Below are 26,937 nucleotides of genomic sequence, written 5' to 3'. Positions count from 1 at the left end.
TATACCTCCTAATAGTGCCACTCTCTTTGGGGGCTATTTTCATTCAAAACACAAGAAACGTTTTAATTTGGTGTAATTCTAGAGTTGGAATAATATGTTGAACAATATAGCCAGAGTCCAGACACTGATACTGTAGCACTCAAGACAGAATCCCTCAAAAAAGTTCCCTTAGGGTGCTCTTATAGCTACTCTGTAAGTGATGGCAAAAAACAAACTATAGAACTGAACCACTCCACGGGTAGAAAGATTTATTGGGGATCAAATGCCAAGACCATTTTGTGGGGAGGGGGAGGAGAGAGAAAAGTAAAATGGCAGAAAAGCAAGCAGATTGTATATGACAGTCAGCAGGGTGGGGACCTGAACTGACTGGAAACTGACAACCTTTCAGAAGGAGTTGACCTTTGGGAGAAGGTTAAGGGAGGTTCCTGTAGGACCAAGGGTAAATAGGAACCTACCTTAGGAGATCTGCTTTTATATTAAACAGAAACTTGCCTTAAACAACCCGTTTACCTGATCCAAGTTAAGGACAGTGTATTGCTCTCAGATACATCTCTAGCACTGTGTCTGCCTGCACACCACCATGTCCTACCATGATGATAATTGACTAAACCCCTGAAACTGTGAGCCACCCAATTAAATGTTTTCCTAAAATAAGACATGGCCCCATTGTCACACCTCTCTGGCTGTGAAATAAGTCCCTTGGTCAGAAGCAATACTATGTGGATAGTGGAAAACTCACTCTGTAAGTCCATATATAGTGGTTTTGGCAGAAGCCTTATGTGCAGGAAAGGCAAATCTATAACCAAAATAAGTATCTACTCCATTAAGGACAAAACGTCCTTTCATGGAGGAAGGAGTCAACCTACCACCAAGTAGCTGGTTGGTCACCTCAGGGAATGCTGCCATATCTAGGGCTCAGTGTTAGTCTCTGCTACTGGTAGATCTGGCATTCAGTAACAGCTGTAACCACCATGTCAGTCTTGTTGAGTGGTAATCCACGTGTCAAGCCCAGGCATAGCCCCCTTCTCTGCCACCAAGGCCACTTTGTTCATGGGCCCCTTGAACAATGACAGGGATGGCTGGGGAAAAGACTGACTGTCTCGAAAATGGGTCATCCCATCTAGGTGAGTACTGAACTCCTCCTGTGCTGAAGCCGCCTTTGGATGAGCATCTACATGGGACACACATATCTTCCCATCCTTCATCTCTCTGGATGAGCATCCACATGGGACACACATATCTTCCCATCCTTCATCTCTCTAGATGAGCATCCACATGGGACACACATATCTTCCCATCCTTCATCTCTCTGGATGAGCATCTACATGGGACACACATATCTTCCCATCCTTCATCTCTCTGGATGAGCATCCACATGGGACACACATATCTTCCCATCCTTCATCTCTCTGGATGAGCATCTACATGGGACACACATATCTTCCCATCCTTCATCTCTCTAGATGAGCATCTACATGGGACACACATATCTTCCCATCCTTCATCTCTCTGGATGAGCATCTACATGGGACACACATATCTTCCCATCCTTTATCCCTCTAGATGAGCATCTACATGGGACACACATATCTTCCCATACTTCACCTCTCTGGATGAACATCTACATGGGACACACATATCTTCCCATCCTTCATCCCTTTGGATGAGCATCTACATGGGACACACATATCTTCCCATCCTTCATCCCTCTGGAGAGATCTATCCACGGACTTCCTCCCCTAATGTCTTTCCACCAACTTTCCAATCACGCTCTTTCCAAGTCCCTGACCATCCAGCTACTCTATTAACTACAGCCCATGAATCAGTTGATAACATCACATCTGGCTATTTCTCTGTCCAAACAAACTGTTTAACCATGTGTACGGCCTGAATTTCTGCCCATTGTGAAGAATTTCCTTCGGTGGTGTCTTTCAGAGTTGGCCCAGACAGGGGTTGTAATGCTGCTGTCCATATCTGGGTGTTGCCTATATAATATGCGAAACCATTAGTAAATTGGGCCCCAGTCTTCTCTTCTCCGTTCAATGGAACAGGGCACACCCCACGAAGCTCTAAGTGCATGCTTGGCAGCAGACAGTATTGTAGTGGGAGTAGAAACCATAAGCATTTGGCCATCTTCTTCATGTAACTTGCTTGTGCTTTCAGGACCTGTTCAGGCCTGACTACATATTTGTTCATTTGGACCCTCCAGCTCACCCCTGCATGGTCCTGGAAGCCCCATTCCTATGTCTTCCTCTCTCCAAACCCCGCTTGCTCAGAAAGTCTCTGAACAAAGAAAAGATACCAAAAAGCCTAGTTTGGTATCTTTGGCTACTATTGCAGCTTCCTCCCCTGAAACTGCCGGCTGGTTACCCAAGTCCCTGCCTAAGTGCTTAGCTTTTGACCATACTTGGGCACAAACCCAGCTTGTAGCAGACACGTCATCACCGCTCACTTAGAATCTATAAAACTTTTCCTGTGCTGGCTTGGGCATGTAGCTTCCCTGGCCTTGTTCTCTGAGACTATGAACCTTTCCAGTTGTTCACAATAAACCTGCCGTTACATTTTTTCAATTCAGCTTGATCTGGCATGCTGCATCAGTGGAGAAACATCATTTGGGACAGAAAACTTATTAACATATAGCACTCCCATTTGATAATGGTTTGCTGCTGTGTAAGTCCTATTTTGTAACTTGGTGGGTCAGATAACACCTAGCTGATGATTGGCAGCTCAGCTTGCATGGTAACTTGGTGGCTCATTATCAAACATTCAGTTTCCACCAAGACCCAATAGCAGGCCAAGAGCCGTCTTTCAAAGGGAGAATAGATGTCTGCAAATGATGGTAGAGCCTTGCTCCGCATCCCAAAAGTCTCTCTCTTCTGTGATCCACCAATAGGGGCCTGCCAAAGATTCCAAACAGCATGCCTGTCTGCCACAGACACCTCAAGTCCCATTGCTTCTGCTGGATTGATCATATGATCCAAGTGGCTGAGCAGCCTGGACTTGCTGAAGGGCCTTCTCTGTTCCAGGCACAAAGCTATCAGCTTACCAAACCCCTTGGTATTTGGGCTGGAGTAACACACCCAAGTGAGGAATGTGGTCTCCAGGATCCAAACAGGCCCACTAACTGCTGTGAGTCCTTCTTGGGGATGGGAGGGACCAGGTGCCATATCTTATCCTTATCTCTTTTCAATGCCCCATACCACTGGACTCCTAAGAATTTCACTGAGGTAGAAGGCCCTTCAGTTCTGGTTAGATTTATTTCCCATTCTCTGGTGTGTATATGTTATACCAATGAGTCCAAATTGGTTGCTTGCTCCTGCTCACAGGGTCCAAATCCGCAGCAGAGTCTCAGCCGTCAGGAAGTAAACACAGGAAGATAAGGAAGGCAAGGTCTTCCTCACCTGAGTAGTGAGCTCAAGGCCAACCCAAGCTACTGGAGATCCTGCTCAAAAAAGGCCAAATAATAATAATAAAATAAATATAAAAAAATTTTGAAAGAAAGGAAAAAGAAAAAAAAGGAAGAGTGTTTGTTATGGGGTTGTTGAGTAGCATATTCTGTAAAATAGATACAATTTATTGGCAGTATTGTTGAGTTCTCTGCAAATTCAGGGGGTTTTGATTCTCTTATTCTACCCTTTGGGTGCTGGGGATCAAACACAGGTCAGGCTTGCCTGGGGAAGTGTTTTAAGGGATGACCCATCTCAACAGCTCTGTTTTGTTTTAAGACTAGGTCTGGATATATAATTCCAACTGCCCTCTAATTCATGTTGGTTCTCCTGCCTTTGTCTCCAGGGAATGGTGACTGCAGGCATGTATTACTGCACCTGTTTCTTACTACAGTTTAATTATTAACATCTGTCAGCTCCCTATTAATTTCTGTACTTTGGTTAGGTTTCATGTAGCCTGCCTCTACCTTGAGAGCTGATATTATAGGCTATCCCTACTACTCCTGGCTCAAAGGGTGTTGAAGATTTTCTTGGGTCATTAAGTCTAACGTATAATGCCTGATATCAGAAGGAAAATTTATTCTATCCGCCCATATTTTAGGGGTACTATGCTTTTTCTTCCTTCCAGTATCACCCAGCTCTTATTTTATATACTTATTTCATTTCTGCTTATCTATGTGTATATGTGCCTGTGGAGGCAGAGACAGGTGCCACAGGCCAGAAGAAAGGTGGGGTCACAGGCAGTTGTGAGCCACCTGGTTGATGAGGGTGCTGGGAATAGAACTCAGGTCCTCTTGTAAGATAAGTACACATTCTTAACTGCTGAGCTGTCTGTCAAGATCCTGGTTTCTCATTCATATTTTTCTTTCTGTTTTGTGAAGATCTAGTCATTCTTTACAAGATCTGCTTAAGAAAAGCATTTTTATTCATCACAGAATAAGCTGATTGTGGTTGTTTGAATGAAAATGGCCCCCATAGGCCTGTCGGGAATGGTACTATTTGGAGGCGTGGCCATGCTGGAGTAATTGTGGCTTTGTTGGAGGAAGTATGTTGCTGGGGTTGGGTTTTGAGGTCTCACTCTCTTCTTGCTGCTTTCGGATTCAGATGTAGAACTTTCCGCTACCTCTCCAGAACCATGTCTGCTTGCATCCTGCCATCTTGCTTTCCAGCATGATGATGATGGACTAAACCTTCAAACTATAAACCAGCCCCAATAAAATGTTTCTGCACAAGAGGCACCATGGTCATGGTGTCTCTTCACAGCAATAGAAACTTAACTAAGACACTATTATTTCTTTTCCTCCTCCTCCTCCTCCTCTTTCTTACTTTTCTATGGCTGTGATAAGACACCATGATAAGCTGGGTGATGGTGGTGCACACCTTTAATTCCAGCATTCAGGAGGCAGAGGCAGGCAGATCTCTGTGAGTTCGAGAGGCTAGCTTGGTCTACAGAGCAAGTTCCAGGACAGGCTCCAAAGCTGGAGAGAAATCCTGTCTCGAAAAATCAAGAAAAAAAAAAAAAAAGACACCATGACCAAGACAACTTACATAAGAAAGGATTTATTTGGGCTTACAGTTTCAGAGGGTTATAGTCTGTGGTGGTCTGAATGAGAGTGGTCCCCACAGCCTTGTTTATTTGAATACTTAGTGTCCAGTTGGTGGAACTCTCTGGGAATGATTAGGAGGTTGACCTTGTTGAAGAAGGTGACAGCGGTGGGTTTTCCAAAAGTACATCCCGTTCTCAGCTCACCCTCTCTGCCTTGTGCTTTTGGATCAAAGTGTAAACTCTCAGCTATTGCACCAGGCCATACCCACCTACCTGCCTCCCCACCATGACTGAGAGTCACGACTCAAAGAAGGACATTGATTTAGATAAATCTGTGAAAGCAGGAGGAAAAGGCTATCTATCATCTATCTATCTATCTATCTATCTATCTATCTACCTACCTATCTATCATCTATCTATCTATCTATCTATCTATCTATCTATCTATCTATCATCTATCTATATCTATCATCTATCTATCTATCTGTCTGTCTGTCTGTCTGTCTGTCTGTCTGTCTGTCTATCTATCTACCTACCTACCTACCTAAATGGATGAAAGGTGTAATATGAATTCTAATTGATATTACTAATAAAAACTCAGAGTCAAATATTAGGGGGTGAAAGCTGAGAGATCAGAGAAGCAATGCAGTCAGCCACTAGAGACCTTTTACTTCTATCAAATCCTCAGACCAAAAGGGCGATCCTGTCCTCAGACTGTCTCCTCTGACTGCATCTCAGACTGCTTGCTTCCTCAGATTGCAATGAGCTCGTCTCTTTACACTTTATATTCCTCTCTCCACCCAGTCAGATCACTCCTGTCTCTACCTTTCTGTGAGCTCTGTTCCTCTTCTAGACTAGATCATTTTTGAGTAGCCCAGGGTGGCCTTTAACTAACAGAGATCCATCTACCTCTGTCTCCCACGTCCTGGGATTAAAGGTGTGTGCCATCACTGCTTGACCTCTAGTGGCTTAGCTCTTCACTCTGATCTTCAGGTAAGCTTTATTTGTTAAAACACAAACAAAATATCACTATAAAAGGGCCGATGAGCTTGCAATGGAGACAGGAGAATTATCTGGAAGATAGAGAGCCAGCTATTCTGGAGCAGCAAGGGCAGCTGTAGAACAAAAGCTTGAGTGTCTGGGCTGAGAAAGAAAAAAAAAATTAGATAGTGTTTTCCATTTTAGCTATAGCATTCAACAATTCTTTCCAGACCTAGAAGACATGGCTTTCCAATGGTTAACAGCAACAAGCTGTTTTGATTTTTCAGTCAACAGGGAAGCTGGTTGTGGTAATATACACCTATAATTTAAGCACTCAGGAGGATCAAGAGTTCAAAGCCATTCTTGGATACAAAGTAAGCTAAAGTTTAAGGCTGGCACAGACTATAGAGGATCCTATCTCAAAATCAAAACAGTAAGACCCTATTTCTGTCTATGCTTGGCAGCAGGAGAGATACCTATAAGGTTTCAGTTTTGTATCTCAGAATCTCAGATCCTAGTCATGGAATCATACTCAGGGTCACCCGAGGTTAAGGATAAAATTGATTAGGTCATCAGATTGAACAAAAATCTATTTTGAAATTTTCTAATTACTTTTTTTGGGGGGGGAATTTTTTGAGACAGGGTTTCTCTGTAGTTTTTTTTTTTTTAAATATTTATTTATTTATTATGTATACAATATTCTGTGTGTCTGCAGCCAGAAGAGGGCATCAGATCTCATTTCAGATGGTTGTGAGCCACCATGTGGTTGCTGGGAATTGAACTCAGGACCTTTGGAAGAGCAGGCAGTGCTCCTAACCTCTGAGCCATCTCTCCAGCCCTCTCTGTAGTTTTTGTTGCCTGTCCTGGAACTAGCTCACAGAGATCTGCCTGCCTCTGCCTCCCGAGTGCTGGGATTAAAGGCGTGCGCCACCACCGCTCGGCTTCTAATTACTTTAAAATCATATTAGGCCTGCAATTCTATTTAATTTCTCTTACTCAAGCAAACTAGGACACGCATATTATACATACAAATAAGATGAGCTTTGGTCCTGAGGCTAGCAAAAAGCACCTTTATCCACCATCGCTGGTTCTTGTGGCTTTTCTTATGGAGACATTTCTTTCCTGTTCAAGAAAGGACAGTATAATGGAAGGCAGCAGGGCCAGTAGGTCTTTCTGAATCCTCCTTGTTACCAGTTTCTAAAGCTTTCCCTTCAACAGACTGAGGACTTCAGTGTGGAAAGACAGAACTATTCATATCAAAGCCTTGACTGAGATGGAAAAGGTCACCTGACCCACTCCATGCATTCCTCCCTGGCCAACAAAGCTTCTGATTGTCTTTGCTTCATTCACGGTTCACAGAGCCAAACCTGTTAGAGCCAGCCAGTGGCTGTCCAAATTCACTTTCTTAGAAATAAATAGAAGAGAAAGGAAAGCTGTGGCCACTGAGATGACTCAGCAAATAAAGGGTCCACAGTCAAGTCTGGCTGACCAGAGTTCTATCCTGGGGTCCTGCACCGTGGAAAGCCAAAAGGAACTCCCACAAACTGCCCTCTAATCTCCGCATGTGCGGGTCTACACATATACACAAAACAAACAAAAAAGTGATTTTTAAAATTTTAGCTAAAAGCCTGTTGTGGTGCAAAATTAATCTCAGCACCAGGGAGACAGAGGCAGGAGGATATCTGCAAATTACAGATAAGCCAGGGCTATACAGTTAGACCCTGTCTCAAACAAGACAATTTATTTTATTTTATTTTTTGGTTTTTCGAGATAGGGTTTCTCTGTAGCTTTGGAGCCTGTCCTGGAGCTAGCTCTTGTAGACCAAGCTGGCCTCGAAGACAACTTATTTTTTAAAAGGAAAGGAAAAAGGGAGAGATGAAGTTAGTAAATAGTTTCTTATCAAGATAACTTTTTATGGAGTATGTGTAACGATATTTAATATTTCCATGAAAGTATATTTACTTTTGATTTGTACATAAGCCTACTATTTAAGTACCTCTTTTACATGTTAATCCTTATATACATATTTATTTCCTTTCTACGACAATGAGGAGAGTTATCCTGAAGACAGAGAATCTGCCCCAGTCTGAGGCTGGACCCAGATCTGAGCGAGCTTCACTTCGAAAGCTGGAATTCTTTCCTCTAAGGTGGCTACAGTGGAGAAGGCAAAGTCCACTGCCAAATCTCACTGTAAATCTCAAAAGTTAAAGTGTAACCCAGGCAGGGTGGTGCGGACCTGTATTTCCCGAACTCAGAGAGGTGGAGAAAGAAGGACCAGAAGTTCAACTTAGCAAAGGCAAGACAAGCCAGAGGTACAAGAAGATCTTTCTCAAAACAAACGAGAAACCTCAATCTCAAAAAAAAAAAAAAAAAAGCTTTTAAGGCGAAAAATTATACATACCTGCCAGCGGAAAGGATTCCAAAGATAACGTGGTCTTGGAGGATCTGAAGTTCCTCAGCCACCTAAAGTCTCCCTCCCCCATAGCACCTCTAGGTGTAATAATTCCCAGAGGCCGCAAGATGGTGCTAAGGTTGTGGCCCCGCAGAGGAAAGTCAGGGCACCCTAAAGGAGATGGCCATTAAAACATGTTTTTACCCTTTCTCTGTCCAGTTTCACGGCCAATATCCCAACTGAACTCGGCAATAATCTCCGAACACTTCAGCGGCCCACGATACCTTTCTCAAGACTTTCCCATCACCTCGCAGAGTTCGATCACTCATTGATCGGTATGAAGTTTTTGGAACTCTAAGGACACTGTCGCTTAAGCATCTCTTACAAGCTCTACTCTGCACATCGGTTCCCACTTCTGGCCAGGCACCCACCTGTCTACCGAGCCCTGGCCACCCTGGAGGTTTAGTCCTCTGAACAGACTGGTCGCGAACTCATTGCTCCCCCTAGCCCTCTCACCATCCATCTAATAAGATCTCCCCGAAATGTGCTCCAAGGACATCCTCGGCGTCACCGATTGCAATTAGTACTGGGCGATTACTTTGAAGCTCTGTAAATGCCGCGTGGATTTAAGCACCCAGCGGAGCAGACAGCTGAGCTAAACAACGGAATGAATGAAAGAAAGAGGAAGAGAGACAGAGACGGAGACAGAAAGACACACTGAAAGAAAAAGAGAGGGAGAGAGAAAATGAATGAACGTGAACTGGATTTTGCCTGCTACCGCCATCACCCCATCAGATTTCGGATGCCCTGCATCCACTGGGTGGACCTCCAAGTACCGGGCAGCTGACAAATCGCCCGAGGGGCGGAGTCTCCGTGAGCCGCCCGGCTCCCGGCGAGCCTGCGCGCCAGGTGAACTTTTGATTTCCGTGTTCACGTGGATCGGGGCAGGTGGCGCGCGGAGGGGGGGGAGGCGGGGAACGGGAAGAAACAGGGCGCTCCTCTTGAACGGAGGCGGGTGGTTGCAGGGGTCACTACGAGGAGGGGGCGGGCGGGGCTGGGCGGGGCGGACACGCCCTCTCGCGGGCGCGGGCCGCCCAGAGGGATCGGTGCCGGGTGCCCGCGCCGCGCCAGGCCGCCGAGGAGGCTGCCCCAAGCGGGCAGCGGTGGCGTGGGGACGGGCCGGGAGGCCGATTCTGCGGGTCTGGAGCCCGGCAAGGCCATGGGGACCGGGGCCGGGCGTCCGGGCGTCCTGGCGCTGCTGTTCGCGGTGTGCGCTCCACTCCGGTTGCAGGCGGAGGAGCTGGGTAAGTGACTGCGGGCCCGGGCTCCGAGAGCGCGCTGGGCCTCCGGGGAGCTTGCGGAGGGGCGGGCGGTCTTCGTCAGGCCGGGAATGGGTTGAAGTCAGAGAGCGAGTGCATTCCGGATCGCGCCCCCCAAAACTCCTTCCTTCCCCCTACAAACGAGCGCGGCAGCTTGGCGCCTGTTCCTCGGCTGCCTGCGCGGTGTCCCCGCCCGGCCACTTAGTTCCCAGACTTCCCGACCCTGGCGGCGGGTGTGAGTGGCCTGGCTCCCGGTGAGCGCCCCACCGGCTCCCGGTCTCTGCCTGCAGTGGGGGTGCTTCTGCTGAGCTGGCCGGGAGCGGGCTGCAGACGGGGACCCTACAGCCTCACGCGTGTCCGGCTAGCGACCCGAGTTGGATCCTTGCGGCTCCAAGAGGGTATCTGAGGGAGTCGACGCCGGCCCAGCCTGCTTTTCCTCGGTAGCTTTGGCTTTCAACACCACCAGATTTACTCTCAGTTCACCAGATTAAAGCAGGAATCTGGCTTCCCAGCCCTACGTGACTCTGCTTCATTAATCTGCGTTAATTAGTTTTCCTTGGATAGGAAGGGCCAGCGTTCTGCTGTTTTTTTTTTTCTTTTTTCTTTTAGTTTTTGTTTCTCTCCTCTTCTGCCTTTGCTCCTTCGTAACTGGAGCTAATTAAAGGCAGTGAGTTTATTCAGAATGCTTGGACGCCACCCCCACTCCCGCCCCCGCCGTGCTTTCTGGTGAAACAGGAATCGAAGTTAAACCCAAGGCTGAAATTTTTTCATTGAAAACTGTGTTCGTTCACCCAGACATCCAGCATAGTATTAAAAACACACAAACATGTAACGTTAATTTCGTTTAGTTACTATAGCACAATCTAACGTATGTTAAATTTGCAATATATGAGGTCTTCTGAATACTTTATAAACGTACTTTTTTTTCCTTTTGCGGTGCTGGGAACCCCCGTGCAAGGCAAGCCTTCCGCCTACCGAACTATATTCCAGCCCCTGAATGTTTTAAATGTTGAACACACTTTTTCAAGTTCATATTTGAAAATGTAACATTTTACATTTATTTGGTGTGGGTTTTTTCTTAAAAAATTTATTTTTAATTGTGTTTACTGGTATCTGTGTTGGGATATATGTGTTGAGTGCCGATGCCAATGAGGCCAGAAGTGTCTGCAATTTTAGACCTGGAATTATAGGCAGATGTGAGTCCCTGGGTGTTGGTGCTGGGAACCAGGCTTGAGTCTGTTGCAAGAGGAGTATGTCCTTATGCGCGCTAAAATATTTCTGCAGCCCCATTTTAAAATTTTCTAATTAATTTATTGTTACTGCTGTATTTGCTGTTTTGAGACAGGGCTCTATTTTTATACCTCAAGCTTTCCTGAAACCCATCATGTACCACAGACTACTCTTGAATTCATGACAGTACTCGCGTGCATATGAGTGTAGGGACCTTCTGAGGCCAGAGGCCACAGATATGCTGCGGCTGGAGTTGTGACCAGCTGATGTGGGTGCTGGGAACTGAACTGGGTCCTTGGCAAGAGCTATATGGTCTCATAACTGCTGCAGCCCATTAATTTCTTTCTGTTTTCCTTTCTTACTTTTGTTTGTTTGTTTGAGACAAGGTCTTTTGTAAACTTCCTGCACTTCAAACTCACTGTTTACCCTGAATTCCTGATCCTTGGATCCTTCTTCCCCAGCCTCCAGCGCTGGGGTTGCTGGGATTGCAGTGGTGAAAAGGCACTTAACTCAGTAATCTGTGAGCCCACCTCCCAGCGTGTCCTCCACAGGAAAGTGCTTGCCTGGGCTAAGTGAGCACTTTACAAGTTCAGATTCTTACCCAGCGTCGAATTTTAGACCTTGTTGCCATTGACTGATGGAAGAAGATGCTGTCGTCAGGGTTATTGTAGAACAGCTTGTGTATTTAGGATTTTAAAATAAATGAGTACTATGGAGGCGTGGAGGTGTGCTGAGGCACTTTGGAAACAGGCAGGAGCATTGCCTCCAGTTCAAGGCTAGCCTGAAATACACAGTAAATATCAGGCCAGCCAGGGCTGCATTGCAGGACTATGTCAAAATAATAGGTAAATGGATGGATGGATGGATGGATGGATGGATGGATGGATGGATGGATGGGCAATTAAATACACAGATAAACAAATGGATGAATGAATGAATGAATGAATGAATGAATGAATGTGGATATTCACACAAAAAAGGTAAAACTTAGGTTTGGGATATTTACTGAAAAGGATTTAGGTAGAAATTCCAATGATAAATATTGTGTTTTTTTTTTTCTTTTTTAACACTATTTTTTTTTGGTATGGAGATAAAAGGACAATTTGCAGGAGTCTTTCCACCACATGGATTCCAGGGATGAAACTCAGGTCCTCAAGTTTATCAGCAAGGACTTTTACGTCTCACTAGCCCTGTTTTGTTTGTTTGTTTATGGCAAGGTCTCACTCCACATCCCAGAATGGCCTGGCTCCCTATTGCTGGAATTGCAGCCTGTATCACCACATGGGTGATATGAGTTTTGAGATAGTTCTCAAACACCTGTGGTCTTCCAGACTCCTTGGTGAGACAGGTTTCAAGTGTTCATAAATGTAAGCAACCATCCTGACTTTAGGTCTGGAGATTTCCTCCAGGCTCTTAGTTTATGGGGTCAGATAGTGTCAGGAATGAAACCAGTCAACTCTATTTATTTGTTCTGTTTTGTTTGCTTGTTTGTTTTTGACACCGGGTCTGACTCTGTGGCCCAGGCTTGGCCTTATAGCTCAGGCTGGCCTCAGATTGGTGATCCTTCTGCCTCAGACTCCCATGTGTTAGCGTTATAAGCGTGGGCCACCGCACCGTGTTTTCACCTAAATTGTTTATGATGCTCGACAATGATATTATTTGAATTCTCACTTGAGGGTCCGGTGGCCTTACAAGGCTGCAGTGATTCTTTGCTATGACTGCTGTTTGCCTGTCCGGTGCCTTTACTCCGCTTCTCCAGACCTGTCCTTCCCCAGGGTGCTTGCCCAGCACTGTTTCCTCTTTTCCTTGTTTCTCTTTCCCTGGGTTCCATATTTCAGTGAACTTTTCACATTTTTTTTTTAAATTTATTAATAGTATGACATACAGCTCGCTCATTTGTATTGATTTTGTTCGTATCAATCTGTATACTTGGATTTGGTCCAGCCTTATTACCTTGATAATAGTTCTGTAGACTAGAATGCCCTTAATTCTTTTTAAGGTATTCTCTACTTTGACAATTTCATGCAAGAATGTAATGTGGTTTTTATGATACCCCCTTGTCCTTTCTTTTTCTCCTCCCACTACCTCTGTCCCCCTTCTTTTTCCCAACCGCTCCTCCTCTTACCAACTCGACTGTTTTAATTCGCTGAGTTAATTCATTAGGGTTGCTTGCATAAGCATGGCTGTGAGGTTTTCTGGAGATGGGTAATTTACCAGCAGCTCCTGAAGAAAAGTGACTTCTTTTTCCCAGCAAGCCACCTGCCCATCCTTCCTCAACCAGGGGTGGAGCCTGTCTCTCTGTTACCCATCCCAGAATATTTACTGACATTCTGTGCTGCAGGTCTTCTGCAGGGCGGCCACATTGGCTGTGAGTTCTGGAGTAACACCCTTCTTGTCCACAAGACAGTATTTCACAACACTCTTCCCCATCCGGGGACCCTTACAGTCCAGAATGCCCTTGGCTGTTGTGGTGGAATCTAAAAATCCCAATTCTCTTTTCACCAATGTATGTGCATATGGGGAGTACAGATTTTCTCCTGGTGATTTAAATATCAATGAAATGGAAACAAACAGTTGATACTTTGAAGAGCAACTCCTGGACGCTTACAAATTCCTTTCAAAACCACTTCCCAACTCTTGGCTTATTGCTGTTTGAAGGTCTAATAATCTTCATCACTAATTTATGTTTGGGTAGACCTGCTGCCATTTGGTGTTTTAGGTAAGTGGCTTTTTAAAAGAGTAAGCACAAGTTTATTCTGGCATCTTCTGCACCAGTGTGCCTTTGTGCAGACCTTCCCAGATCTTCCCTGTCCAGGGGACAGTGAGGCATAGCCAGCCCTGCAGGCTAAGTTCCCCATCCGTGCCATCCTGGCCTCCAGCATCTGACAGAGACACTCAAGGAATGTTTCTGAGTTGAACTGAACAATCTCCTTGTGTGTAGGAGATGCTTTCAAACCATTTCCTAATTAGTGGGAAGGGACTGCTAGAGTCCTTAATGAGGTTCTTTATGTTCATCGGCTGCTTCCACTCATTAATTGTGTTTACCACGCCTGCTCTCTTGTGCTTCTGTGTGTGAGGATACCTTCCACATGTCAGCACAGCCGAGAGGGGAATGTGCCCCTAGAACGATCCACCCAAAGCTCTGGGCTCTGGTGAAGTGAATGATCTGTAGTTTTCAGAACCATTGCTGTACCTCATATCTGTGGACAAAAAGAGGCTGTGTCAAGGAATCAGCCACCAAATCAAAGGGTGTCCCTTCTAGCAGGACTTGAGCTGTGACTAAGGTTTCACACGGTCTCCTAAATTCTTCATAATTTGAACCCTTTAACTTTGTGGTATAAAACAGGTTTGAAAATCACGAAAAACCCACACTTTGAAAGTAAGACCTCTGTTGCCTTTGAGAAATTATGGGGTGTATTCTGTTTGGAGTTTTCTGTTGTTATTGTTTGTTTTGTGACCCAGGAAGGTCTTGAACTCTTTTTAGGTACCCATGACCATAAACTCCTGATTGCCTGTCTGTATCTTGCTAGTTCTGGGATTAAAGGCGTGCATAACCAAGGCTGGTTTTTGTTGTTGTTGCTGCTGGTGGTGGTGGTGTGTGTATAGTTTGTTTGTTTTTTATGTATTGTTTTGTTTTGAGACAAGGTCTCACTCTGTAAGCCCTGGCTTGCCTGCAACTCCCTGCGTAGACCAGGTACTGGGATTACAAGCATTGTGCCACCACACCCAGCCCTTTTATGTTTCTAAGATGGATAGAGAAATTAATTAATTGTAGATGTTTTAATCATCTTAAGGTAGGAACAACAATAAAACCTTCAGAGAAGCACACCTTGTAGAGCTTTGGACTACTTCCTGTCTACATCCTAAAGCTTTAATTCAGATGGTGTGAGGCCAGTATGTCCTTGTTGGAAGAATTGGTTGCTTTCTCTACCTGTGGACTTTGCATATGGCACACAGTCAGGGCGCAGGGCTCATCGGCTGCTTTACTCTTATTCCTGTCTGTACGGTTAACATGACAGTTCACCAGACGTTCTCATTCTTCCTCTCCTGCTGGCTCTAATTCATTCTCCACTCTGTTCCCCTCTACTCTGGCCTGTACAGGCTCACCAATTGACCTTCTTCCTGCTTCTCCAAGATGGCAGTCTCTTCTACCTCAGAGCCAGTTGTGTGTGCAGTTCTCTGTGCCTGCAGCCTGACTGTTCACAGGGCTCACTCCCGCCTGTTTAGATGTTCCCATCAGAGTGGACCCTCTCAACCACGGGGAGCCCTCTCCCGTTCCCGGAGCCCCACGTTCCCCCTCCCCACTTCTGTTTTCTTTAGAGCACTTGCCCTCCAGCAGAGCATATGTGCCATTTACATCTGTGTGTGTTTGTCTGGGAGGAACTTGTGTCTTGAACAGTACCTGACTCACTTGGTAGGGCTACGTACTCACTGGGGAAGGGCTGGGAAGGCAGTGGAAACACATGCTCACCTCTTGTTAAGGCCCAGATCTCACTGGTCGAGAATCAAAACCTGGACACAGCAAAACAATGAGGTTGCCTACGCAGTTGTTGTAAGGGAACAGTCTGAGAGTGTGGGTTTGCTAGAACTCAGGCTGGCGAGGTGGCTCGGCTGGTAAAATGTGTTTGCCACCAGACCCGACAACCTGAGGTTTGATCCTTGTGGCCCACATGTGGGAAGGAAAGAGCTGGCTCTTCCAGGTTGTTCTCTGGCTTCCACGTGTACAACGAGGCAAACTTGACCTGCCCTCCCCCATGTGTACACACAAAAGTAAATAAATATACGTGAGAGTACAGCTCGCCCTAGTGTGTGAGATGCCTGGCACTGAGCGCAAAATGATAAATATCGCTGGAAATCAGAGAGATTTGTACAAACTAGACTGTGAAGTAATTTCCACGGTGGAAGACTCATGTTGATGTCACCTTCCAGATGTTAATTCCATTGTTCATTTACATAAAAAAGTATATAGTTGCTTGTCTTGTGTGACTGGGGCCACTTATTTGATGGGGAAAAAAAGGAAAACCATGTGGTTTTCTAATTCAGCCTAAAAATGAAGTTGAACCTGTGAGCCCTGGTATACTGAATCCAGAACCAAGCCAGACTTGTAGGGTTTTGGTTTGTTGTTGTTTGACTTTCTTTCGTTTTTTTCTTTGTTTTGGTTTTTTGGTTTCTTTGGTGGGGGGGGAGTAGAGATTGAAGAGGAGGGTTGTTGGAGGGTCGAGGGTGGGCTGGAGGAGTCTCTCAGATCCATGAGTTCAAGCCTGATCGTTTCTACCACTAGTACCTGGTACTGGGTTTGGCAGATAACGACTCTGGATGACTGTTCCCTGAGTCAGCCTGGCTGGGGAAGCTGCTCTGCCTCAGCTGAGGGCTGGAAGAGAGGGGAAGGGTAAAATTCACAAGGGTATTTCCATAGCATCTGTTTATAGGACTCTTGTACATACAGCTTTGAAACACTGCTCTCCTCCACCTCCAAAGCAAACAGGAGAGAATGAACTTAAAAGAAGAAGATTTTCTTTGGCTCGAGGTTTTAAAGGTTTCAGCCTAAGGTTAATCCACTGGGTTGTTCCTAGACTGGTAGCAAGGCAGAGCTGGGGAGCATGTGGGAGCACAGACCTACTTACCTCATAAAGTTCCTGTCATTGCCAGTAGGTGGTTGATCTATGAATTCTTCCATGCATTAATCCATTGCCGAGGCCAGAGCCCTCCTTTTAGCCACCTCCAGTCCCACAGCACCGGAGACCAAGCCTTCAACAGCCAGCTTTGGTAGACAGTGCAGATACATGCCATAACAGCCATGTCTGTGTTTGGCCACTCTGAGGTTTCAGAGACCCTTTAGGCAACCGCAGTAGAGTTGCTGTAAACTCAGCTCTTGCCGTCCTGGGAAGAGGACAGGTGAGCTAGCTGCTCCCCTAAGCTCCATAGATGTGCCCACATTTAGGGCAGCAGGCCTCTTTATCTCAGACTATCTGAAATAACTAGGAACTAGTGACATTAGCACTGAATTAAGCCAAGTCATGCATGTGCATTGTCTAGTTTGTGGTTTTTGTTAAATATTAGATAGAAACAATGAGAATACATTAAACTATATGTAAGAATATATGTAAACTATAAAGATGAATAAAATTTATACAGTCTGCTATTTTTTTCCTCAGATAGACCCCATGTGTGTCAGGCTGGCCTTGAGCTGTCCTGTAGCCATGGGCTACTTTAACGCCAATTCTCTTGCTTTTACCTCAGTGCCAGGATTACAGTCATTGTCTCCAGGCTGATCCTTTTTTTATTATTTTGAAACAGAGTCTAGGGCTGGAGAGATGGTTCAGAGGTTAAAAGTATTGGCTGCTCTTCCAGAGGTCCTGAGTTCAATTCCCAGCCACTGCATGGTGGCTCACAACTATCTACAATGAGATCTGTGGTCCTCTTCTGGCAGGCAAGCAGAACACTGTCTACATAACAAACAACAAACAAAAGAAGGAAGGAAGGAAGGAAGGAAGGAAGGAAGGAAGGAAGGAAGGAAGGAAAGGAAGGAAGGAAAGGAAGGAAGGAAGGCAGGCAGGCAGGCAGAAAAGCAAGAAAGCGGGTCTGCTAGCCCTTGTCGGCCTTGTACTTGGAGTGATTTTTCTGCCTCCTTAGTGCTGAAATCACAGGCGGGCACCACTACAACCTCCTGTATTCTGATGTAATTTTTCTTTTTAATCTAACTCAATTACAATAATTTTGAGAACTGTTAAAGGAACTGAGATTTAGAGAGATGGAGTCCTTTATCTTGGGTCTATGCACTTTGTGTGTATAAATTAGGATATAGAAACACGGTTTACAATCCCCAGTGCCTTCATGTGGTCCCTACTCACACAAGGAAGCCATTGTATGCTCATGCCCAGGGGAGAACTTAAAGAAATTTTGGAGGAACATGATGCCAGAGGGTAGTTTATGTACCGAAGCTTTAAATGAACAGTTGTTGTTTTCTCTTAGGGATAATCACATTTGACTATTGAAAGTCCTAATTAATAGCTAACCATTTGCCTCTGCCACTGTGATAAATTCAAAGTTCAGAATACACAAAGGCCATGCAGTTTCCAGGACTGTGGAAAGATAGGCATGTTGGAAGGCTTCTTCTTTCTCAGGGCGTGTGCCTCCATACCTTATTAGAGTCTCTATCTCCCTACTGAGATTTGCTATTTTCTGGTCAGTCAACATTGATTGCCTTCTCTATACACGTTTTATGTGTCTGTGCTCAGACAAACAGTCTTATGCTTTTTCTTTGTGTTTTCCACAGTTGGCTCAAGTCATTCCCAAGCTGACACTTCTGGGTAGCACGGGGGCACTCTACCGTAGGTCCTAGAGTTTGTGCTTTGCTGACTGCCACATCTCATCTAGCGTGAAAAATGAGTATTAGCAAGTTGACAATACCGTGCTCTGATTTTTTTTAGGAGTAGCTGTTGAGGATAAAGCTACCCCAGGCTGGCAATTCGGGCACTTTTGAAAGGCTCATTAGACATCGCTATTAACAGTGAGTGCTCTTCCCGGCTCTTCTGCAGAACGCATTTTGCCAGGGCCAGCGGGATAATTACTACAAAGAGCTTTTAGAAATGTAAAATTTCCAAATCCTGAGTTTCATCAAGTTCTCCAGGTGATTGATTGTTGGGGCTGAAGCTTGAGGAACAGCACTTTACCCCACGAGCCTGCTGTTTCCACTCGTCATTTAGGAGCCACGTTGACTGGAAGCAGCACGAGGGACCTCTGTGGGAGGTGAACTGCTGCCTCTGCAGACTGTTTCCTGAATAATCTAGTAAAGAGTGCTTGAATAATTAGAAAGGAAGGGGAACAATTTCTCGTGTGATTTTTGTAAGAATCCTGAATTAAACATGACTATCTTCCCCAGGTTTTGTTCTTTTGAGCTTGAGCCTCACAGTGTAGCCCAGGCTGGTGTAGCATTTACTCTGTGCAGCTTAGGGTAGCCTCAAACTAACTCAATGGCAAACCTCTTCCCTAAGCCTCCCCAGTGCCTCCATGCTGGGTGTGGGCTCCTCATGTTAATTTTGAGACAAAATGCAGCTCCAAATGGCAAAAGGTGGCGTGGATTTCAGGGCTAGCCTCGTTGCCAGTAAAATGAGCCCGGGCAGCGTCATTCGTCTCTGCTTCCAGATGCTCACTTTTAGTTTAGGCAAAAGTGGCTACAGGGTACAGTGATTCTGTTCTGTGCTCTGTGGAGTCAAACTAGGTTCATAGCCTGTTCAGAGCTGTAACTGCACGCACCTACCGCTGATGCCTGGGAAAGAGCCAATTGGGAACGTCACCTGGGTTTTGATGGACGTATTCCTTAGTGTGTGCTTGGATAGTTGAGATATCACTCTTTGTAAAGTCTATCACATAGGACTGTCACAAAGATTAAAATGACATATGGTGTAGAGTCTTTAAAATATCCTGTAGCAACCTTATAGAATAAGCACATGGTAAATGCTGGTTTTTTGGCAAGGGCCCCTACATAATTCTTTTTGTGACCCCTCCACCCCATTTCTCTTTGCTCAGCAAACACCTGTACCCACTGTGTCACCTCGGTGGCCCAGTGCTGTTTTCTTTGAGGCAGGGTCTCACAGAACCCAGGCTGACCTTGAATTTACTATGTGACTGAGGATGGCCTTGAACTTGATCCTGTATTCACAAGTGCTGGTTGGAGTTGCAGGCTATCCCCACGACACCCAACTCTCTTACTCATTTTTTTAAAACCATAAATACAAACTGAATCATTTGCATGTGCAAAAGATAAATGTGAGAGCTTTGTGCTTGCTAATACTTGGATGTCTAGACTCAACAGAAGAAGTTATCATTTTGGTGTCTTATCTAATGTAAAATCAACATTAGAAAATACATATATTCTTGAGCAGTGAGCCAGGGAAAAGTACTTGGTACCGAGTCTGACCAACTGATTTACATAACCTGGGACCTACATGGTGGCAGAACAGAACCAGTTCCCACAAATTTTCCTTTGCATATTCGAGAGACAGTAAACACGCCTCCCACATTTACTTATATTTGGACATAGGGTTTCATGTATCTAATGAAAGTCCCTGGAACTCACTACATTAGTCAACACAGTCTGGGACCTGGAACTCCTGATTTCCTGACTCAAGAGCTGAGATTATAGAGGTGAGCCTCCATCCACCACAGCCATTTACGCAGTGTTGGGGGCCAAACACAGGCTTCCTGCCTCCTTCTCCATGCCCTCTGAGCCACATCTGACTTATATGTGTGTTTATATGCTGCCAGCCTGCCTGCTGTTTCTTCTTCTGTTTTAATTGTTTCTCAGGGTTTTGAGGTGGGGTCTCGCTGAGATGTCTGGCTAGCCTTACACTCAGTTCCTCTCCTTCAGCTTCCTAAGTGCTGAGTTGTAGGCCCCCTTCATCACATCTGCCTAAGATTACTTAGTTCTCTTCAGTTTAAGTCACAGCAGCTTGAACACCAACTACCTGGTATTGTTAGTAAAGTTAGCTGCCAGTTTTCTTTGACTTCTTTATTCTGAGTGTTTGTGCAATGTCGATAAAACAGTTGCCCTTGCGGCCTGGAGGGATGGCTCACAGTGGTCTTGCAGAGGACTTGATTCTGCTCCCGGCTTCCACGTGGCCTCTCACAGCCGTCTTCTAACTCCAGTTCTAGCAGATTTGGTTGATAACCCTCTTCTGGCCTCCACAGGCACCGGGCACAGGTAGTACACATACACACATCTGAACAAAAGAAATATTTTTTAAAAGTTGTCTTAGAAGTTTTTTGTTATACAAATTTTTTTTCTTATAATTTCATCCATGAAATCAAGAAACTTCTTGATTCCTTTTTTGTCAGTTTGGTTAATGCTTCCAGAGACTTGTAACTTGGTAACATTAGTGAGAAAAGTCTTGTTTTTGAATGTCAAGTCACATAGTTCAATTTCATTGTCATTTTTAGAACTCTAAAGGCCAACGTCCACTTCTCCACACTGGCCCTTTAACCCCATAATGGGATCTCTCTGCACATCTCTCTGGGAGAGCCTCGTCCAGGCAATCACCAGAATATTCCACAGAATTCTGGGTCCCAGGAGATGCCCAGTGAAGAAGAGTTCCCTGGGAAATACTGCAGGCTGCTGCCCCGGTTAGGGCTTCACAGAGCACTGTTAGGGCTTGGCATGCGTGTGGTAAAGCAGAAGGTGGAGTCTGTGAGTTCCCTTACCGCCTTAGTGCTGGGATCACACGTATGGGCTACCAGGCTTGCCCAGCTTGAATTCTTAATGTATGACTGCTGCTATGGCTTTGAGACAGGGTCTGGCCTTGCTATGTCGCCCAGTCTGGCCTTGAATTCTTTGGAGATGATGGTATGACCTCAATATAAATGTCCCAAATACTAGAACCAGAGATACTAGTCCTTAAGGATATGCTGAGCTGGCATTAAGTAGGCATTAGATAACTACTGGGAAGAGTATTCTAATTTAACTTTCTCAGCAGTTTAAAGGCTTGAGCACACACAGCCTCATTTATCTTTACCACACCCTGTTATGGTTGGTAATTTAAAGATGAGGGCCAGTGACAGTGGCTCAGCCAGACAACCTGAATCTAAACCCTGGAATCCGTGAGGTAGAATGTCAGCGCCCACAGTAGCCCCCAACTTCCACGTGTGCTCACACACAAAGGAACAAATGGAATGTTAAATTTTTGTTGTTAGTAGCGTTGTCTGAGACGGACCTAGTCTGACTTTGAGCTCAACAGTGATTCTCCTGCCTCAGTCTTCTGAGCACTGGGATTACTGGCAGGCGCCACTGTGCATGGTCGGCTATTTAAAGACTTATTTTGAATATTTTAATTTATGTGTATTTAATTATAAATTTAATTTAATTTATAAAAATAATACTATGTTGGTGTAGGGGGAGGTACCTACGGAGGCAGGAAGAGGTGGCAGAGCCTCTGGAACTGGAATTAAATGTACTTGTGAGCCACCTGTTGTGGGGGTGGGGAACTGATCTCAGGGCCTTCAGAAGAGCAGCAAGTACCTTAATGGCTGAATTGCACCTCTAGCCTCATGCCCAGCTTAAATCCTTAACGTTTTGTTGCTTCTGTGCTTTGCAACATTAGTTGGTTAGAGACAGGGCCTTCTTTGAGACTGGCCTTAAATTCCAGATCCCACTGGCTCCGCCTCCCAAGTGCTGGGTTTCAGGTTGTACCCTCACCCCCAGCCCTGTGCCTGTATCAGTACTCATGATCATCCTATGATATGGGTACCATCCTTGTCTCTATGCAGTGGCTGAGGAAACCTAGGTAGGTGTAGGCAATCACCTAAGGCTCCTTAGTCAGTATCAGACCCAGGGTTGTGATCACTGCCCTCCGTCTCCTTACAAGGATGTGGACATAATTAAAGAAGCTAGAAAATGATAGTTGTATGAGAAGGTGAGGGGGAGGAAACCGTGATCGGAAGATCAGAATGTATTCTTCCTTCTTTCCCTCCTTTCTTCCTTTCTTCCTTCCTTCTTGCCTTTCTTTCTTTTTTGTGTTTTTTTTTTTTTTTTTTTTTCAAGACAGGGTTTCGCTGTGTAGCTTTGGAGCCTGTCCTGGAACACATTCTGTAGACCAGGTTGGCCTCAAACTCACAGAGATCCACCTGCCTCTGCCTCCCGAGTGCTGAGATTAAAGACTTGTGCCACCACCGCCCTGCTTGTTTTATTTTTTTGAGACAGGGTCTCTCTGAGTAGTTCTAGCTGTCCTGGAACACATTCTGTGAACCATGCTGGCTTCGAACTCACAGAGATCTGCCTGCCTCTGCCTCCCAAGTGCTCCCCATCACTACACCTGGTATGCAATTTCAGTTAAAAAAATAATAAATGGAAATGGTAGCTGCATGATGGAGGAAGGTCATTGGCTAATAAAGAAACTGCCTTGGCCCATTTGATTGGCCAGCCTTTAGGTGGGTGGAGTAAACAGAACAGAATGCTGGGAGGAAGAGGAAGTGAGCTCATATGCCTTAGCTCTGCTCTCTGGAGCAGATGCGATGAAGCTCTGACCCAGGATGGATGTAACCTAGAATCTTCCCGGTAAGCGCACCTTGGGGTGCTACACAGATTATTAGAAATGGGCTAAATTAATACGTGAGAATTAGCCTAGAAGAGGCTAGATATAATGGGCCAGGCAGTGTTTAAAAGAATACAGTTTGTGTGTTGTTATTTCGGGGCATAAGCTAGCCAGGCGACCGGGAGCTGGGTGGCAGGAACGCAGCCTGCAGCTCCTTCAACAGCTGCACCTCTGGTGTTGGTCAGCGCAACTGTGCAAAGCAATCCAGTGTCTTTCTTCTGCTTCTCCCCTGGTAAAGGCCCTCTCACTGCCCGACTCTCAACAGATGCTACTGACTTAATGACATTGGTAAGCTTCTTAGACGTGCTATATAAAAATATTTTGTAATTTTTTCTTGAGAATGTGATTTTCTTTTTACTTACTATTGTCACACATACTGTAAATAATGCCTGTGCATTTAAGTTAAACTGCCTCAAATGAGATTTGAGACACACACATTTGCTTGCCTTATAAAACTGTAAGCTATGTGGGCTGTTAGATTGTTATCACCTTTATAAACAAAGACAAACGTCACTTTAAAAATTAATTATAGGCACCCATAAAGTCTCACCAGCATTGACTGCCTATCTGTGAGCTGAACAAGGGCAACAGTAAACTTGCTAATGTGGATGGGGACAGTAGAAGAGGCCTCCACCCTGCACAGAGACCTTCGGGCAGCTAAGGAATCCCCAGAGCTGGAGAAATGCTCTTCCCCAAGGAAGGACAGACCGTTTGTTTATCCAAGACCCAGCCTTGAAGACACTCATACAAATAACACTGTACAGACATGTTGTGCTTATGTATTTAGGAAAATATATGTGTATACGTGTGTGTGTATACCAACAGTAAATGAAAACAAAGTGTTCCTGGATTTGAAAGCGCAAGGAGGGGTCTTTGGGAGGAACTGGAGGGAGAAACAGGAAATGATGTAGTTGTATTACAGTCTCAAAAAAGGAAAGAAAAAAGTAATTACAGGGCCTGTGAGATGGCTCAGTGGGTAAGTGATGCTTGCGGCCAAGCCTGGCAACCTGAGTTCAATTCCTGGGACCCATATGATGATGGATAGAGAGAACCAGCTCTACAGTTTGTCCTCTAGCCTCTACACACACACCATGGCATGTTCTGTTGTGTGTCCCTCCCCCTCCAACAGTCACAGCATACACATAAATACACAGTAATGATATTTAAAAAAATTTTTTTTAAAAAGAATTATAGTTAGGCTGGGCAGCAGTGGCACATGCCTTTAATCTCAGCACTTGGGAGGCAGAGATAGAACTCTGTGAGTTTGATGCCAGCCTGGTCTGCAAGAGCTGGTTCCAGGATAGGCTTGGACAGGCTCCAAAGCTACAGAGAAACCCTGTCTCAAAAACCCTACCCTCCAAAAAACATTATAGTTTGGAGTAAGCTATGGACATGATACTTGATTTTTTTCTTTTAGACAGACTTCTTCTCATATTAAAAAGAGAACCAAATTGAAGCTGTGCAGACCTTTGTCCTCCACCCCACAACACTCAGTGGCCTTTAACTTAGTGGTGGAGACTATAGAGTGACCAAGAGCAAGGATTGCCACTGGTTTTATTTGTCACACATTAAAGAATAATAGAGAATTAGGTCATAAGGGTTCCTTTCTTTGGACGTGATGTATAACTCGGAGCTCTTTAAATATCAGATAGAGAGACAACGTATGACCGTCTGAATTCCTTGATGATCGTGGACATGCCTTGCTTATTTTCAGATGGTACACTTCCAGTGATAGGACTTGGTATCGATCATTACTTTGGAGAGATACTTTGTTTTTTCTCTTCATTTTGGGGTAGTCTGATGAAGCGCAGGTGGACCTCAAGCTCACTGTGTAGCTGAAGGTGCCTAGTGTGCTCCGACTGTAGGTCTATGTCACAGCTGCTGTCTTGTTGTTTGTTTTATGTGGTCCCAGGGAAAGAACCTAAGGTTTCATGCCTCCTTGGCAAACCCTCTGCGAGCTGTGCTCCACTTCCAGCCTCCTCAGCCCTCCCCAACCTCCATCTTTTTAATGCATCAGGAAAATAAATTGCTTTGCCTCACAGTTCTGTAGGGTGCAAAGTCCAAGACCACAGGGAAGGTCAGGGACTCAGAAAATGTGTGCCCTAGAGAGAAGGAAATCTGACTCGTCCTGTGTAAGGACAGTGTTTCGACAAGGTTTCTCTGTGTAACAGTCCTGGCGGTTCTGGAACTCACTGTGTAGCCCAGGCAGGCCTCAAACTCAGAGAGCCGCCTGCCTCTGCCTGTTTGGTTTAAAGGCGTGTGTCACCACTACTGAAACCTAGTAACCCAGTGTTAAGATCTTGGCCCTAATTTAATGGTGTAGGAGGTCCTTCTATATTTGTGTTGCTTTCATTGGTTGAATAAAGATACTGCCTTGGCCTTTTGATAGGGCAGCCCTTAGGTGGGCGGAGTAGACAGAACAGAATGCTGGGAAGAAGGGAAGTGTGGCAGATGCCGTGAATCTCCGGCTTAGACGGACATAGGTAGACTGTCTCCCAGTAAAGCCACGACCTCGTGGTGACATACAGATTATTAGAAATGGGTTAAACTCATATGGGAGAGTTAGCCAATAAGAGGCTAGAACTAAAGGGCCAGGCAGTGATTTAATTAATACAATTTCCGTGTGGTTATTTGGGGGGGGGTGTTAAGCTAGCTGGGCGGCAGGACGCGGCCTGTTCCACCTACTACAGAGTGGCGATGTCGTACTACAGTTTATTCATTCTGACCTCTCAGCAGGAGTGTACTAGTTTCCAGCTGTAAATATGAGGAGGGGCTGCCATAACCACAGCGCCTGGGAAGGGACTGGTAGATCAGCAGAGGGAATCTGTGAGACCATGATTTGGGCTTTGACAACTGTTGGTTAAAGAATGGGAAGAAGTTGGAGCTGGAGAAATGGCTCAGAGGTTAAGAGCACTGACTGCTTTTCCAAAGGACCCAGGTTCAATTACCAGCACCCACATGGCAGCTAACAATTGTTCTGGGGAGTCTGACACTCTCACAGAGACATACATGCAGGCAGAACACTAATGTATATTCAATAAAAATAAATAAGTCATTTAAAAAATAAAAGAACGGGAAGAAGTTAGGCTGTGACTGACCCCCGGGGAATTTTGCAGCTGGGAGAGCTGTGTAGAATTGTCCCCTGGAGGCCAGGGTTTTCCTCTTCTGCATCTGAGAACTTAATGAATTTGAGTTCACCCTGGAAAAGTGGGTAAGACCTTGGCAAGACGAAGGTTGTCAGTCAGAGGAAGCACTTCCAAAGGCTGAGAACTGAGGGCTGACGGAGGGCAGCGGTAACAGCGAATCCTCTCAATGGCCTTTTATTTTACTTCAGTGGTTTTAAGCTTCTGAGACAAAATTATTATGACCTCATCATATCATTAGCATCAGTTTTATCTGTGGTAAAAACAGAACTGGAAGAGATTAGTGAACAGGTTTGAAGAACTTGGTCACATGTTTTCTAGCTAGTTATAATGCCTTTCGGTATAGTGATGACAGCACCCATTTAGTAAGAAGCACCATTCTTCTGCTCAGAGAAACTCAGGACTGACTAACTGTTCTGTTTTTGTGGTCACAACTTCTGTTTTGCTTTTTAATTCTCATGTGGTTGCTTCAGCCCTTCTGCCTTTGTTTTTTCCATTTCTTAAAATTCTGGTTTTGGTTTTTTTGAGACAGGGTCTCTCTGTGTAGCTCTGGCCGCCCTAAAACTCACTTTGTAGACCAGGCTGACCTCACAGTCACAGAGATCCGCCTGCCTCTGTCTCTCGAGTGCTGGGATTAAAGACGCGTGCCACTACCGTCCAGTTCTTCTCTTAAACAATCCTTTTCAAGTTTATAGTTATTGCCAGAGAGGGATGACTGGGGGTGTGTTCTGGCTTGCTTACCTGCGGGTATCAGTGCACAACTCTGTGGAGTCCTTCCTTCCATCTTTGAGTTT

At 45.2% G+C, this 26,937-nt stretch overlaps 1 protein-coding gene across 1 annotated transcript in view; it reads left to right on the top strand.

The window, feature by feature from the left end:
• The first annotated feature begins 9,445 nt into the window (after positions 1-9,445).
• The window catches only part of Dcbld1 (discoidin, CUB and LCCL domain containing 1), a 79,719-nt gene continuing 62,227 nt past the window's right edge, over positions 9,446-26,937 (top strand). The window contains exon 1 of the mRNA XM_057763177.1: positions 9,446-9,669. Coding sequence (XP_057619160.1) covers positions 9,585-9,669 — 85 coding nt within the window. The 5' untranslated portion in view covers positions 9,446-9,584. The remainder of the gene's footprint in view (positions 9,670-26,937) is intronic.

This window comes from Chionomys nivalis, chromosome 2 (assembly GCF_950005125.1).
Source record: "Chionomys nivalis chromosome 2, mChiNiv1.1, whole genome shotgun sequence".
Taxonomy (NCBI): Eukaryota; Metazoa; Chordata; class Mammalia; order Rodentia; family Cricetidae; genus Chionomys; species Chionomys nivalis.
Note: the sequence above shows the minus strand (reverse complement) of the source record. Positions and strands in the feature narration are given on the sequence as shown.